This window comes from Pelobates fuscus, chromosome 9 (genome assembly GCF_036172605.1).
Source record: "Pelobates fuscus isolate aPelFus1 chromosome 9, aPelFus1.pri, whole genome shotgun sequence".
Taxonomy (NCBI): Eukaryota; Metazoa; Chordata; class Amphibia; order Anura; family Pelobatidae; genus Pelobates; species Pelobates fuscus.
Window position 1 is genome coordinate 141,794,707 of NC_086325.1, and position 15,934 is coordinate 141,810,640.

Genomic DNA, 15,934 nt, shown 5'->3' on the forward strand with positions numbered 1-15,934 from the left:
CAGACAGGTTCACTTTAAAGAGAAGTTACACAGCCTGACGTAGACCTGGTGTTGGATACAATATTAGAGAGGGATCCTACGAGCACCCTCCTTCTTCTTTAATATGAAGGTTCAGAGGTGTTCTAGTTAATTCACCAGTTATCTTGCGTTTATATATGTTGGATACAGATAAATATTCCAAGAGGGTTTTTGCTTGTCCATAGTTACCCAGCACATGTAGCTAAATGTTGGATGGCATCTTCTCATCCCAGCTTCCATATTCCCATGCAAACACTACTTACAGTTTAAAAATGATTTCAATTTCACTGTGACACGGCTTTTGTCATTAACAGAGAAAGCATCAAGAGATTCGGGCGATGAGGAGTCAGCTAAAGAAGATTGAAGACCTAGGGGCGGCAATGGAAGAGGCTTTGATTTTGGATAATAAATACACAGAACATAGTACTGTCGGGCTTGCGCAACAGTGGGACCAACTGGATCAGCTGGGAATGAGAATGCAGCATAACCTCGAACAGCAGATCCAGGCCAGGTAAATGATCACCGCTCCGAGCAGGGTCCTCAAGGGACCTAAGGTTTTAGGATTTATTTTCTTGATGAGGAAATAAACATAGAACACAGTGTATTATCCTGACATTTTGCAGTTTTCTGCTTTGTTTGTTTGACACCTCGGTTCTAGCGTAGGGCGAGAGTACCAGTCTAATATTCTAATACTATACTTTAAAAGGCCTTTTAATCTTTGAGGGGGAAAAAGTTCCCTGTGATCTAAATGGTAACCGCTAAAATTGCTTTGAAGGTGAGAAAAAAGTTCTATGTTGAGCTTCTTGGCTTAAGTACTTTTAGATCTATTATGACACTTCCAAAACTGGTGTGAGCATGTGGTGGCAGGTAGAGCTGAACTGTGCTATGGTTAGATTGTGCAATTAGATGCTCTAGTTTTTATGTATAACACATGGAACCAGCTTTGTAGTTAAGTGATCTATGGTTAGAAGCGCACTTCAGTGGTTAAACATTCTACTGAGCTGCGTCTAGTGAATACTCGGGGCAATGATCGCTAGGAATTGTTGTCCAGCAGCTAAATGCAAAATATCAGCTCTAGACGTATTGTTTTTTTTTCATTGGGAATGTACTAGTGTCTAGATTTTCTACTGTTTGTGCTGGACTTACAGGTCTCTTGTTTCATTCCTTTTAGAAACACAACTGGAGTAACAGAAGAAGCTCTTAAAGAATTCAGCATGATGTTCAAGTGAGTATTAAGTCAGTTTAGAGAGAGTTTTATTTTTTTGCGAAGGACAAAAGCATTGCTCTTTGTAAGGATGTATTCCTGTGGTACAGAGGGAAAGTGTGGTCTTCTAGAATAGCTTGCCATATGTGAAATTTGATGCATAGTCCTAGCTAGATCACTAACAAATTATGTGTTCATTAAACAGTGTCAGTTTTAAAACTAGTTTCCACAATGCTTTGTCATACTAAAGGCATGAAAAGCATCTTAAGAGTTGTAGTTCTACATTTTGAACACCCCAGAATTAGATTAAAACCAGTAGGCCGTTGGATTTTGAGCTTCTTTACCAGAAATGTGCTGGCGGTATAACATTTATATATTTTCCTTCAGACACTTTGACAAGGACAAGTCTGGTCGCCTCAACCACCAAGAGTTCAAATCGTGCTTGCGGTCCCTTGGATATGACCTTCCAATGGTAGAAGAGGGAGAACCAGATCCAGAGTTTGAAGCCATTCTGGATACAGTAGATCCCAACAGGTAAGTGTAAATTTATAGTGTGAGTGATTGGGGGAACCCTATTATATTCTGCACCTGACTAGATTGATCAATCATTAAAGGACCACTATATGGTCTCTAGGGCACTCCCACCCTCTGGGTCCCCCTCACGCCGGGCTCTAGCGGGTGGAAGAAGGGGTTAATCCATTACCTTTTTTCCCTCCGCGCGGGGAACTCTTCGCCTCCTTTTCGCCGTCATCAGCTGAATGCGCATTCAGCCAGTCTTCTCACTGTGAAAATCACAGTGAGAAGCGCCTCTAGCGGCTGTCAGTGAGACAGCCACTAGAGGCTGGATTAACCTATAGGTAAACATAGCAGTTTCTCTGAAACTGCCATGTTTACAGCAAAAAGGGTTAAACCTAGCTGGTCCTGGCACCCAGACCACTTCATTAAGCTGAAGTGGTCTGGGTGCCTATAGTGGTCCTTTAAGTTAATATACGGTTGTAACTTTTTAAAAAGTTTTATTTCCTCCAAGAATTCTCCAAATTTAATGTTGTAGTCTAAGCAGTACTGGCATGTTATCAGCCACCATGAGTAAGCACTATGGGTCTGTTGGTGTTTGTACTGTAGAATACACAATGCAACGTTTGAGATAAATGAGAAACAAATGCATATAATCTAGTTAGGCTTCTGTGAGTGTGGCTGGTTATTTGTAAGTTGTCTTGATTTTTTTTTTTTTATGCTGTTAAGTGGTTTTCCTTTTCTTATTTCCTTTCAGAGATGGGCACGTGTCACTACAGGAATACATGGCATTCATGATCAGCAGGGAGACTGAAAATGTCAAGTCCAGCGAGGAGATCGAAAGCGCATTCCGGGCCCTCAGCACTGAGCAGAAACCATATGTCACAAAGGAAGAGCTGTACCAGGTACGCCATTTAGTGCGAAGTAGAATGTAACAGCTCTGCACAAGGGAAAAGGCTGACTCTTTAGTCACAGTGGGCAAAACAAAAATTAGTTTAATATAGTTAAGGTCTTATCTTTTTTTTTTTTTTTTTTAAAGTAGCAAAGCCAGCTCTGTATTCCTTGTGTTCTAGCCTAGAACTTAGAAATGCCTACAGCGGCAGTTGTTGGACATGTTTCAGATATATTTATGGTGCCTGAGGGTTAACCCTAGAGGGACCTGACACCCAGACCACTTCATTGAGCTGAAGTGGTCTGGGTGACTATAGTGTCCCTTTAAGCCTGGAATTGACCTAAGAATTGCACGTTTTCTGAACAAAATAGATGAACTGGGGATAAATTTCCAGCGAAAACAATCCTGTATTTTTTTTTATTTATTGACAGAGATATATATTTACATTCACTTAATCTCTACTATGTCTTTGTTTTTCAGAACCTGTCACGTGAACAGGCAGACTACTGCATCTCACACATGAAACCTTATATGGACAGTAAGGGCCGTGAACTGCCCTCTGCATTCGATTATGTTGAATTCACGCGCTCGCTATTTGTCAACTGATGTAGCCGATTTAAAGCCTGGCTTGTATCTGCTGAATCTGGCCGTGCATGTGTCTCTTGCTCTACCCCAAATCTGCACTGTACCTTCAATGTGTTAGCCAACCGACAAAGCAATAGAAGCAGTGTGCTTTAATAAACGCTAATTATTCAACGCGGTGTCTTTCTTTAATGACAAATACAAAAATGACAGTGAATAGGTTCTTATCACTGCTGTAATTGACCACTCTACACACACACTAATATCCATAGGGCAATAGCATTCATGAACTAATTAAATTTAAAAAAACAACTTTATTTTACTAGTTTATTTCCCCCTTCGAGTCTGATAATTAATAAGAGATATGAACAAGATAAGCAGCAATAGTCTTTTATCCCAGCAGTTAGTCTGTGATCTCGCTGGATATGCCATCAAGTATTACCAGCTCTCTGGCTCCTTGTTCTGTAAAATCAGAGCTTAACTGCCATATCTTTATGAAGCCATTTGCGTCGCCAGCTGCCAGCAGCTTTTTCTGTGAACGATTGAACTCAAGGCAGTAAATGGGTCTTCCATTATCTGTCTGCTTTATGCACAGTGAAGGCTTCTGGGAGCTTTTTGCGAGGTCAAATAACAATAGTTCCCCTTTAGTGGAAAAACAAAGGCATTAGTTATATTATCCCTTATAGCATCATTCTGTGATAGGGGAGAGCATTAACGTTTTAACAATTAACTAGTGGGTTTGCCAACTGCATGATGCAATGTTATTTTAATAAAACCAACAGACCTTAGACATGTCCATCCTGTATAACATTCTAGTACTTTAGATGGAAAGGGCTGAAGAAATCTCCATTTTGTATAAAATAAAAATTCAACATTAATGTGGCTCTGTCACCTCAAACATTCCTCATCTTCCTCACTTCTGATCTTTTTCTCTTTAAAACATGAGACCAAGTTGGGGATTTTTCTTATGTATTTTTCCTACACTAAGTGTGGCACTTAAGACAAGCTTCACTTGCTTTGTCAAAATAGTAGAGCTTGACTCACACGCCACCCCTTGTCAAGCGTAGGAAAAATATATAAGAAAAGGTAGTCTCTACTTTGTCTTATGTTTTAAAGAGAAATCGAAAAGAACAGGTTCTGGTGAGAGGAAACTATAGGAGAAATGTAAGTTTGAGGTGACAGCCCCTTTTAAGAGACCTGCAATATTTCAACCAGCTAGTTATACTGTTATAATATACAATGCAATGGAAATACAGCTACCTGATCTACAAGAGAAAATTAAGATAAGTGTAATAAAATAAAAAACACAGTGCAGCTAAAAAATGCACCCACAAAATAGATGGTAATAAAATTGCCTTTGGGTGCTTTCCCTTGGATTTTTGGGGGGCTATCCAAGAAACTCTTCTCCTGCTTCTGTTCCCTCTCAGATACCACGTCAGGGATAGCTCTCTCAGACTCAGGGTAGTTTAAAGAGATGTTGCTTTTTCAATAAAAATAAATGTTTTAAATACACAAAAAAGGTCCTACATGTATTTAATTGTATGATTTTATTTTTTTTGTGGTCCCTGAAAGAGTTCCATGTTGGGATGAAACATGTAGGACCTTTTTTGTGTATTTAAAACCTTTATTTTGATTGAAAAAGAAACATCTCTTTAAACTACCCCGAGTCTGAGAGAGCTATCCCGGATGTGGTATCTGAGAGGGAACAGAAGCAGGAGAAGAGATCCTTGGATAGCCCCCCAGAAATCCAAGGGAAAGCACCCAAAGGCGATTTTTTTTTTTTTTTTTTTTTTTTTTTAAATTCTTTATTTTGGTTGTGCATGGAGTGAACAAATAGCCGGCGTGCGCCACAACAGCGACATCCGGTAGAATAGGTAAACAATTGATATGGCGTGTTATGGCATTAGATTTACAGGCACATTTTTATAATATTCAAAAACAGTAGCTCAGGTTCACGCTTGGTTTGAAATATGGTTGCATATTGCCCATGTCATGGAGAAACAGGTAGATAGGAAACCTATGAAGGGAGCATGGCATGTGCGTGAGAGTGTACATAGAATGTTAAGAAATAGTGTTTGATAAGTACATAGGCTGATAACAGAAAAGCAGTGTCAACAGTAGATATCTTGCTTCAGCGCTGAATATGCTTAAAATTGCTTAGAATATGCTTAAAGTATGCTTAAGATACGCTTATATTAACCACCCCATGTTTACCCAGGAACAGTCAGGCAAGAGTCCATGTCGATATACAGGATACAGTATGACCCTTCAGTGAGCAGTGCAGCATGTTGTATTGTGGTAAAATGCTTAATGGCTGCCTCTGTGCTGATAGTCCCAGTGGGTGACCTGAAAGGGGGGTCGCAGTTCCATTCCTGGATCACTTGTGTTCCAGCTGAGCACTAGATTTGGGCCTGTGGTGAGTAGTGGCTGTGGGTGGGTCATTCCTCCACTTCAGGCTCCCAACGGGGTACTGGGCTGTGTGCCAGGGTGGTCCGAGGCCTTGAATTGTGTTCCTCCCTCGGGTTCAAAGACCACTGGTGGGTCGAGCTGCCACGCTGCTCCTCCTCAGCTTGTGCGAGGTAAGTGTTTGTTCACCGGTGCCCTCGTTGGTGCGGTCCTCGTTCTGCCTGTATGGGAGCAGGAGAGGAGGGTGCGTCCGGCGGCCCTCTCTTCGTGGGTGCCGCGTGGTTTCCGCCATTTTGGGAGCGGACTGCTGGCGTTGCGGCACTTCTCTGGGTCACAGGGTGGGGACCGGGATCACCCCCGCCGGTCCATAGGGGGGGGGAACAGGGCCAGACTCGCCTAGCCTTGCGTTTCAGCTATACCGCTGGTGGGCAGGATAGCTGGGCGGCGGCCGTCCACCCCACTCACCGCCCGGGCGGTCTCCATCACGGTCGGCTGGGATCGCCCCACCGAGGGACTAGAACCTCGTGGCAAGTCTCTCCTCGGGACCAGGGTTGCCTCACGAACCGGGGTACAAGTTTCTGGCTGTCAACCAGCGTTTTGCCGAGCTATAGAGCTTAAAAACTCGAGTTTTCTGCAGGAGCTCTGTCTCCGTGCTTCCAGTCAGCATGGCGGACCGGCCCCGCCCCCAAAGGCGATTTTATTATCTACTTTGTGAGTGCATTTTTAGCTCCGCAGTGTTCCAATTTTATTTTAACTTGATTACAGGAAGGAAATCACTCACCTTCACCGGAGGCTGCAGCAAAAACCAAAGGGCGCACTGGTGACCATCGAATGCTAAATAGATACTTATCAGAGAGATGGAGTGACATCAAAGGTTTGGCTTGAAGCATAGAGTAGAGATGGGCATGGCCGTCCGTTCCGGCACTTACAAAAAGGTTTCTATATTTAAGAAAAAGGTTAATTCAAACACCAGCCATACAGTTTTCTCAAACCACTCGAAGCCCGGTATCAGAAGGAACACCTCTCTCTCTCCTGACATTGTGCTAATAGTAAGTCACTACTTTTGCCCCATAAAAAAAAAGCTTTTTGCACCATGTAACTATTACAATTGTGTGATGTGTTCGGTGAGCTCCTGTGAAAATACTAGATCCAGGGATCATTTTTCTTAATGCACTCAGTACACCTGCAATTTGCCAGCCTCTGCTGTTTTGTTTTTTGTTCAATTTCTAGCGCTGTATATTTTATGTACTGAAAAGTGAAGTGCAAAATTTTGGCATTTAACCCCTTAAGGACACGTGAGATGTGTGACATGTCATGATTCCCTTTTCTTCCAGAAGTTTGGTCCTTAAGGGGTTAAAGTGGTTTGGTTTTTCTTTTTTTAAAGCATAAAGTGCATTTATTAAATGATTCCCTACTCCCTAAAATGTACCATTTTATTTAATTCTATATTCTTTTCGTGCATCCATTAAAATATCCACTAGATATATAGCTATTGAACCCGATAAGAATTTTAGTCTACAAGTATCCAATATATACGATTGGAGTTATATTACACATGGCCTCACCCTGCCATTAATGTATATTTTAACTCCCACCACCCTCAGCCAACGTCTCACAGAGCATCTTAAGAGCTACAGTTCAAAGAATAGGGCAATATGTTTAAAAAAAAAAAAAAAAGTTCTAAAGAAGGGCTGCAGGGACATTATTTTTAGTACCATAACACTACCATGATGTAGTTAGCAATGCCCTTTAATAAACCTTGTCTCATGCTCTCCATGTACAATAGCCATTTTCCCAGTCTCATCAGTCACTATTAACCAACTTTCCTTTCTCCATTCTCTTCCCTATTTCACCAAAGCTCAGTTTAGAAAATAATAAAATTTGGGTTGTAAATCCACACCACCATTTCTTACGGGCGGCGAGTACAACGCTTCCAAGTTGAAGCCAGGACCCGAGAATAAGGCAGAAGAGCGTGGAGGATAGGTACTGTCTGGAGCACTTTGGGGTTAAACCTTTTATAACGTTTTAACCCCTTAAGGTAGCCTGTTATGACCTAGCACCATAACCACTTCATTGAGATTAAGGAAACATTTTGGGCAAAATTCTTTCTTCAAGGGACACTAAAGTCATCAAAACATTCGCTTTGGGCAGTTTTGTGTATACAGATCATGCTTCTGAAGTTTCACAGTTCAATTCTCTGCCATTTAGGAGAAGGAAAAAATAATCACTTTAAATTTTTATTTTGGCAGTGCATAAGATCATAACAGACAAATCTGAGCTACCCCAACAGCAATCCTCAGGCATAGCAACGTGCAATAGCACAGTCATGCACAATTTTATAATAGTAACAAGAGACATGTATAGGTTATTTATCACACTGTCTAGGTCTGCATATCGAGCTAATTATGCAGCCCTAGTCACACCTCCCCTGGCTGTGACAGACACAGCCTGAGTGAAAACAAAATAGTTTCATTTCAATCGAATGTAACTTACTGTTATTTCCTGCTCTGTAAATTTAACTTTAATTACATACATTGGGCTGCTGCAGGGTCTAGCGAGCTACTAAGAGAGCAGGAGATAAGACATTCTAAATTAAAACAGAATTTGCAATTAACGAAGTGTAAACATTAGATGACTTTACAGAAAGTGTTTAGGAAGGCTGTGTAAATCACATGCAAGGGGGTGTGGCTAGAACTGCATAAACAAAGTGATTTAACTCCTAAATGGCAGTGAATTGAGCAGTGAGAATGCATGGGCATGATCTATACACCAAAACTGCTTCATTAAGCTAAAGTTGTTGTGGTGACTAGAGTGTTCCTTTAAGGCTATCAGAGCCAACTGTCTAAATATAACTTTAGTAGATTTCCAAATAATAAACATATCACAGGTACCCAAGGTTATAAAAGTACTTTAACCCCTTAATGACCAAACTTCTGGAATAAAAGGGAATTATGACATGTCACACATCATGTGTCCTTAAGGGGTTAATGAAATATTACGTACCTATGGAAAGGTGAGCAGTCCAAACAGTGTACAGGTCCACCTTGAGGGCAAAAGGTGAATTGGGCTGGAGCTTTTAAAGGAACCGAAGATGATGTGCTGGCTAGAGCTGCAGTCTGTGTTCCAGAAAAACATTTAAGCAAGTAGCCACCTTCAACACCCACGATGAACAGGCTTTGGTCAAAGTGCGAGAAGGAGAGACAGGTCACTCCAACAGCACTGTCACCACGGCCGTGCTGGAATAACAAGGAAATTTGGGGTTAAACTGGGATTCACATAAACTGGTTTTAAATGTAGTGATTTTATACAGACTGAAAATCATTCATGCACAGAGGGTACTAAAAGTTAGACTTCCCAGTGGTTCCCTATCATCTATAAAATTCTCCAGTTGTGCCCAGGCGAGGCTTTTCCATCAGGGCAACGCCCCACTAGTTTTATTTATAGTTTTTTAAATTGCAGGAAAAACTATAATTCATTTTTTTTCTGCTAGGTGTTTAACTTTTTTTGTGTAAACTTACACCTTATGTGTCTGTGTGATTAAAAAGAATGTGTTCTGTCCCTTTAAATATTAGTACTGCAGTTCCCCTTGTTAATTCCTAATGCTGTTGCAGGGTAGAGAAGAAGGGGGGGGAGAAAGCCTAATCAGATTTTTTGGCAACATCTGAAAAATCGGATTAAACTCAATGGCAAGTGCTTTACTTCACCTATAGTTTCCTAGTGGAGCGCATTGGGGTGCCAAATATGTGGGACAAAAATAGCCCTTAGTAGGCAGGTTAGTCTACTGGCCTGCATACTGGGCTCTGATTGTCTGTTTTCACCATAGAGTGGTATTGTTAGAACTCCACTATCTCTCTGCCTTAGGCAAGTGTCTGACTCTGCACCTTCCCTTCCCAGGTCCCCAGCAGTAGCAGACACCGCCTTGAGAAAAGGCTGGCAGTGGCTGCATTTAAAAAAAATGTCGGTCCCCACTAATGGCGGAAAGCATGGCTGTAACATGAGGAGCCTGCCACCGATCTGCTGGTTTCTTCCCGCACTGCCTGACTAGTGCTTATAAAGGCAGCACCGCTTCTCACTTAGAGCCAGCAGGAGAGCGCACAGAGAGGCAGATCAATGGCAGGCACCTCATGTTAGAGCTGTGCCTGCCGCAATTAGTCGGGACTGAAATGGAGCATGATCAGCGGGGCACCAGGATTTCCCCCTGCCAGCTTGCTCGCTCCCTCCATAGCTCATGCAGGCACTGCACGGACAGCGGTCCCTGCCACATGCCATTTGGCTCTCCCAGATCCCTCTTGCTCGCCTTGCATGGAGATGCTGAATATTCCATATAGTGATGCATTGATCCAATGCTTCTCTATAAGGAGATGCTGATTGCCCAGCGTAGCATTTTGCCGCACATGCGCTATAGCCTCCCAATGCTTTCCTATGGGAAAGCATTGAATAGGAGGATATCGTCAATTTTGATGATCTCAGCCACAGAGATGGATCTTCGCAGCACTGGAATAAAGGAGAGTAAACATAGGTTACAGGGGGGTAGTGGGGCTAAATAATGATATTACAGCTATAATGACAGGAATACAAAAAAGGGTTTGCTCAAAATCTCAAACTTTTTTTTTTCTTTCTAGAGAATTTATAATTTGCATTTTACTGTACAAATATTTTTTAAAAACAGCTACAGCTTTATGTACTTGTTCTGGTATCTATAGCCTGTCTCTGCATGCATTTTAATGTAAACGCTGCCTTTTCAGAGACAACCCCTCTAGGGGCAGTCACTCAGACCGACATTCAGTGTCCGCTGAATGTTCCCCATATAGAGCTATCAATTCAATGCATCTCTACGAGCAGATGATGATTGGCGCAGCATAGCGTTTTGACACACATGTGAAATAGCCTCCTAATGCTTTCCTATGGGAGATAGCTTGGGAAATGTTATGATCTCAGCCACGGTGGCAGAGTGAGCTGCAGTAAAACTGGCACAGCGTGGAACAAAAAAGTGAGTAAAATCACTTTTTCAAATGGAGGGAAGGGGGTCGGTCACCTATAGTGATTTTACCACTATAATGTCAGGAATACATGTTTGTGTTCCTGACACTTGTGTGCCATTAACCCACTAAGTGTTGTATTTGTGACTGATAAGGGTGTTTTTTTAACACAATTGTAAGTATTTAAAAGAAATTATAATGAATAAAAAAATAGGACTATTTTTGTGGGTAAAATGTCCAACCAAACTAAGAAAACCAGGATGAAAGGGGAGTAGTAAAGTATATATGTGAGTGGTGGTTACGTTTTATGTAGACAGGTATGGAGAGGTGGATTATGTCAGAATAACCTTGTTTATCTTGATGTTGTTGGGTATCTGCTGGGCTACCAGAGCAAATCCATCCAATAAAACAATTCGCCCCTCCTTCTCCATCTGCCACACGAGGATCTTCCCATCTGATGAGATGCTCATGATCTGAAGCTTGTTACCCTGCGGCTTATCTTTTATCCAAACAACCTACCAGTAACAGGAAAACAGATCAGAGAGAGAATCCATGCAAGCCATCTGTGAACTCTAGTCCAGTGATAACTGACCGATTGCATGGCTCTTGTGGAGTCACGCAAAAAACAAAAAGTGCTGCCTGTGCATTATGGGAAACCTAGCCCATGACTCCTGCCATGCTGAGAAATAGTCATCACTTGATTACAGCCCCTTTAAAATGGATATTAGGCTTGAATACCTGATATACTGCGTCTGTATGCGTATCTGCTGTGAGTCCTGTCCTTCCTATCAAGTGATCATCTGTGCGACTTGTGTCCCAAAGCAGAACTTCACCATTAAAAAGGCCACCTGTATGGAAATAAACAATGGTTCCTAACTGGCTAATACGTGCTTACCCATAGCAAAAATATATTGTATAATAATAAAATTATAACGCATCACAACGTATCTTTGTAAAAACATTACAAGAATGGCTTTATACAATGTCCTCAGACAGTCAGACAGAAAGTGTGATGCTTGTCCCTCATATCACAAACCTCATACCTGAGGTGTGAAGGACATACATTGCCGGGTCTGACTGACGGTCAGATGAGAAGTCTTTGCAGGGCAGGTGCTCCGAGATTGGCGCCTTTTTGGTTTACCTCCACTGTGCTAAACAACCAGGAAGTAACAGGACCGGTTGTCTGATTGACAGCCATGAAGGGTGTAACAAGGTTCATTTTTTTTTTTTTAAGTACCAATTTCTTATTTTTAAGCTTCCCTTATTGCACAGTGTGTTTAATTCAGAATTTTCTATCTCCTGCTCTAATAGCATGCAAGAGTCTCCTGTGTGTGATTAAAGTTCAATTAACAGAGCAAGAGAACTGCTCCTAAAGTAAACACACTGTGCTTCAATATCTGACTGAAAATAGAACCTATTTTTCATTGAGGTTGTGCAAGTCTCAGCAAAGGGAAATATGGCTATGGCAACATAAACAAAAACATACGCAAATTAAATCAGCACTGCCACCCCCCACTGAAAGATTAGTATTTCATAAAGATAGAATTTATATTAAATAATCATTTGACTGTGTTGGAATTTTACCGAAACCCAGTAAAGAGATATACAGACTTTGTCTATATATTTTTCCTCTGCCTGACTTTCTAAGACTCGAGACAGCTGTCACAGCAGGGAATTGGCTGTGTCTATGGAGGTTCTCTGTAGACCCCAATGGTGTAATCTCATGCATACGATAGGGTACAGTAATGACATCGGCTCAGTTGATGAGAGCAGCTCAAAAAAGATGGTGGCGCCCGCGAGGGACAGGTTCAGGTAAGTAATCTCACTATTACCGACCCCCTGCGGCCACCGGACCACTAATGTCGATGTCACCGTCTTTGCAAATTCTGCAATGCCTCCAGATGGTGACAGGGCAGAGAATTGAGCAGTGAGACTGCAGGGGCATGCACTATACACCCAAACTGCTTTATTAAGTTAAGGTTGTTCTGGTGCTTTAAGCGTCTCTTTAACATGTGTTACTTTTAAAATCACACTGTCAGCTGTTTTCAAACATACCAGCAATGAGGGATGGTTGTGAAGGATGGAAGGCCAAGCACATAACAGAGCTGGGCACTTCCAATATGACATCAGGGTTATTTGGTTTTAAGCCTCTGCGGTCCAGATTCCACGTGCAGACATACGCCTTCTCTGTACTCCAGTCTCCATCACCTAACCTGAGCGTGGCAGACAGTGCATTACGTATAAGTTACATGTGCACAAATGACAATCTGAACTGTCACTGCAAGAGCCTCTAAACATATAAAATCAAGGTTTAACGGAGATACTGAAACAATTTATTCTGCTCCTTTTTACCCACCATTGTCCAGCCCTTTCATCTTTCACTCAAGCTCTTTTCTTGTTTTCCACTACAGCAAATTAATTTCCTGATACAAAGCATTATAAGGAACTGCAACAGAGACACAGTGGGGGGAATAATTTGTTGTTACCCAACGTGTTAACCCTCAGTACAATGGGATATGCAGTCCATTTAGAAATACCTGGCAGGACATTGTGCCTATAGGCAACATCAACTATTTTGTTACACTTACACTTTTAACCCCTTAAGGACCAAACTTCTGGAATAAAAGGGAATCATGACATGTCACGTCACTTAAATCACTTTCACAGTATCTTTCCCTTTGTCCCTTTTTGTAGAAACACATCTAATAAGAACTGTTTTGGTGTTGGTCTTTGAAAGTTTCCCAAAATGAGGTGAGATCTAAAGAAGGTATCACTCTTACCTGCCATATGAACAAGCAATAACCGACCCTGTGCAGTTCCAAGTGACCGAGGTGACTTGGAGCTGTCGTTCCACAGCTATAGGATATTGCAGAGTGTGCAAGCAGGACACCTAATCAGACAAAATACAAAGATTCCTGAGAAATGGAAAATCTCATTCAACATTGCTTCAATGAGAAATCTAGATCGATAGCTATATTCTCACAATGAATGTAACAGATAGTGCTCTAGAACTAAAAGAAATCTAAACAGTTGGTGGTCTAACAGAACAGCTAACAAGTGTTTGAGATCTGTAAGCATCACAAAGATAACGGTTCCTGTTCTAGATGTGTAAAAATGTTTACAGCTAGCATTCGAGATCTGTGAGTATACATACACTGTGTTTCTCAGAGCAATGGTATACATTTCAGATCTGAGTTTTAAGGCACAAGCTAACAGCTAGTGTTTGACATTTTTAAGAATCTATGTTAGGTGCTAAGAGTCACGCAAACAGCTAATGGTCTAGATATGTGTTCTAAGAAACAGCTTAGCAGCTTGTGTTCTAGATCTGTACAAATCAATCCAGCAAGTTTTCTAAGACACACACCAACAACTAATGTTCTAGATTTTTATTCTAAGATACAAAATAGTTTATCTATAAGAAATCCCATTTATTTAAAGAGTCAATCAACTAGTGTTCTAGACAACTCTACAGAATTACTGTCTGTACTAACCATGCTCAATGACAAATCTTCATTGCCGATGTCCTACAAAAATAGTATTTTAGATTCATATATACGAATACATAAGCTAACTAGAAGATGACATATTAGACATCCAACTATTCTGACGTAAAATACAAAACAAAAAAATAACCCGTAGAGGATACATGAAGAAATAATTTCGTCATGGTTCTCCGACCCTTGTCAGAATACTTCCTTCATGTGGATTTTTACCAGCAGGGACTATTTCCCTACTGGTTACTGGGAATCCCCAGGTATCATTTAATACCTGGGGCATCCCTCTACCAGCTGGGACCACAATTAGTAGCCCCACACTGACAGATGAGCTGTATGCAGCGTTTAAAGTGAGCACTGCACTTAGCAGTTTAAATTACTGTGGATGAACTTTCATTCCAGCGGCGGTCCAGTGACATCATTACTGATGTCACTGGGGATTCCCTCTGACAGTGGGAAGCGCATGGGGTCTAAGAGAATCCCAATCAGGTCTTCGTGCAGGTCCCCCGTGGAGAATCATCATCAGCTGCAGAGGATGCTCAGTGCTGGGCTATGCATTTTTCCCAGTGCTGATCAGTGTGCGTGATGATTACAGGGGGCTTTAAATCTTATTGTAAAATGATTTAACAAGAGAGGGAAATCGTCTCTCCTGTGCTGTGAATGTAGAGTGTAGAGCTCTAAGAAAGTGATCTGCTCTGTAAGAGAATCACTCTGTTAACATCAGCAAGGGAATCCCTCTAACACTATTGCTAGGGTTAGGGATGGCATTTGTTAGCATTTACGTTTGGGTTAGCGTTTGTGAAGAAACTACATAGTTTGGTTTGAAAACCTAACTTTTTCAATTCAGTAGATAAATCTACCGAACACTGACCACCCCCCTGGCTCATTACGTTCAAAGAAAACCACAGGAATTTGTGCTCTCCCTGTGTGGCACCATTCGTGTAACTGAACAACACGTGCAGGAGAAAACGGCGGCCATCTTGTTGCACGAAAAGAGGCAGCGGGACTTGGTCGTCGAGTGTCTGGAACTCTAAGTCGGACACTTGCGAACACCTGCTTCTTTTCACAGGCAAGCCAGGAGAGCGCTGTTCGGTAGATTTGTTCACACGACCCCGGTGAACAAACGCTACCTATGAGCCAGGGGAACCGTTCGTGGTTTTGTTCGGCTTGGAACTCCTGAAATTGACCGACCGCTACCCTTGAAACTATGGAACATGGAATATTTTGTATTATATGCCGAGTCATGTGACTCAAGAATTTAGTGTGCGTTTTGTCGGAGTTTCTGTGGGAGTTTCTGTGGGCGTCTATATTGCACCCTTGACTTGCATAAAAGCATTCTTGTTGTAGCCTTCATCTAGTCTAGGATGATGTTTGGGTATGTGACTGGCGAACTGCGGGATTTACTTGTATGCTTAACTTTGATTCTTGGGGATCGTATGAATCAGCACTCCGAGCTGCTGGCTATAATCACTAAATACCTAGCAGTTCGGGAGTATACGAACGAACGGGTATACAAAATAGAGTCATTACAGCGTTAGTAGTTGGTGTTTGTGTTTATAGGGTCACAGTTACTGCTTAGGGTTATAGTTTCAGGTTAGGGTTATTTAGTATTCAAGTTTAGGGCTAGGGTTAGTGTTACGATAGGGGATAGCATTAGGGTTATGGTTGGCATTGGCATTACAGTTAGTAACATAGATCCATGTTTACTTTTAGCATATTAAAAATAAAAATAAACACTCTGCAGGCCCTGCATTTTTGCATAAACTTGGCAAACATGTACATGGAGTATTGTTGTACTCAGGAGATGTAGCGGAGATGTTATCACATTAGCACATATGAGCTTGAA

At 41.7% G+C, this 15,934-nt stretch overlaps 3 protein-coding genes across 9 annotated transcripts in view; 1 reads left to right on the top strand and 2 right to left on the bottom strand.

The window, feature by feature from the left end:
• Positions 1-3,383, top strand: part of SPTAN1 (spectrin alpha, non-erythrocytic 1) — a 50,781-nt gene extending 47,398 nt beyond the window's left edge. For all 7 annotated transcript variants that reach the window (XM_063432605.1, XM_063432609.1, XM_063432606.1 and 4 more), the window contains 5 exons: positions 333-529; positions 1,190-1,243; positions 1,610-1,756; positions 2,493-2,640; positions 3,108-3,383. In XM_063432605.1, the coding sequence (XP_063288675.1) occupies positions 333-529; positions 1,190-1,243; positions 1,610-1,756; positions 2,493-2,640; positions 3,108-3,233 (672 nt within the window). In that variant the 3' untranslated portion in view covers positions 3,234-3,383. The remainder of the gene's footprint in view (positions 1-332; positions 530-1,189; positions 1,244-1,609; positions 1,757-2,492; positions 2,641-3,107) is intronic.
• Positions 1-15,934, bottom strand: part of ZER1 (zyg-11 related cell cycle regulator) — a 491,045-nt gene that overhangs the window by 254,581 nt on the left and 220,530 nt on the right. The gene's annotated exons all lie outside the window — the stretch shown is intronic.
• DYNC2I2 (dynein 2 intermediate chain 2) overlaps positions 3,461-15,934 on the bottom strand; it is a 73,660-nt gene continuing 61,186 nt past the window's right edge. Inside the window, exons 4-10 of the mRNA XM_063433467.1 lie at positions 13,375-13,484; positions 12,650-12,807; positions 11,333-11,442; positions 10,942-11,109; positions 8,619-8,851; positions 6,397-6,554; positions 3,461-3,851 (exon numbers count right to left, since the gene is read on the bottom strand). Coding sequence (XP_063289537.1) covers positions 3,613-3,851; positions 6,397-6,554; positions 8,619-8,851; positions 10,942-11,109; positions 11,333-11,442; positions 12,650-12,807; positions 13,375-13,484 — 1,176 coding nt within the window. The 3' untranslated portion in view covers positions 3,461-3,612. The remainder of the gene's footprint in view (positions 3,852-6,396; positions 6,555-8,618; positions 8,852-10,941; positions 11,110-11,332; positions 11,443-12,649; positions 12,808-13,374; positions 13,485-15,934) is intronic.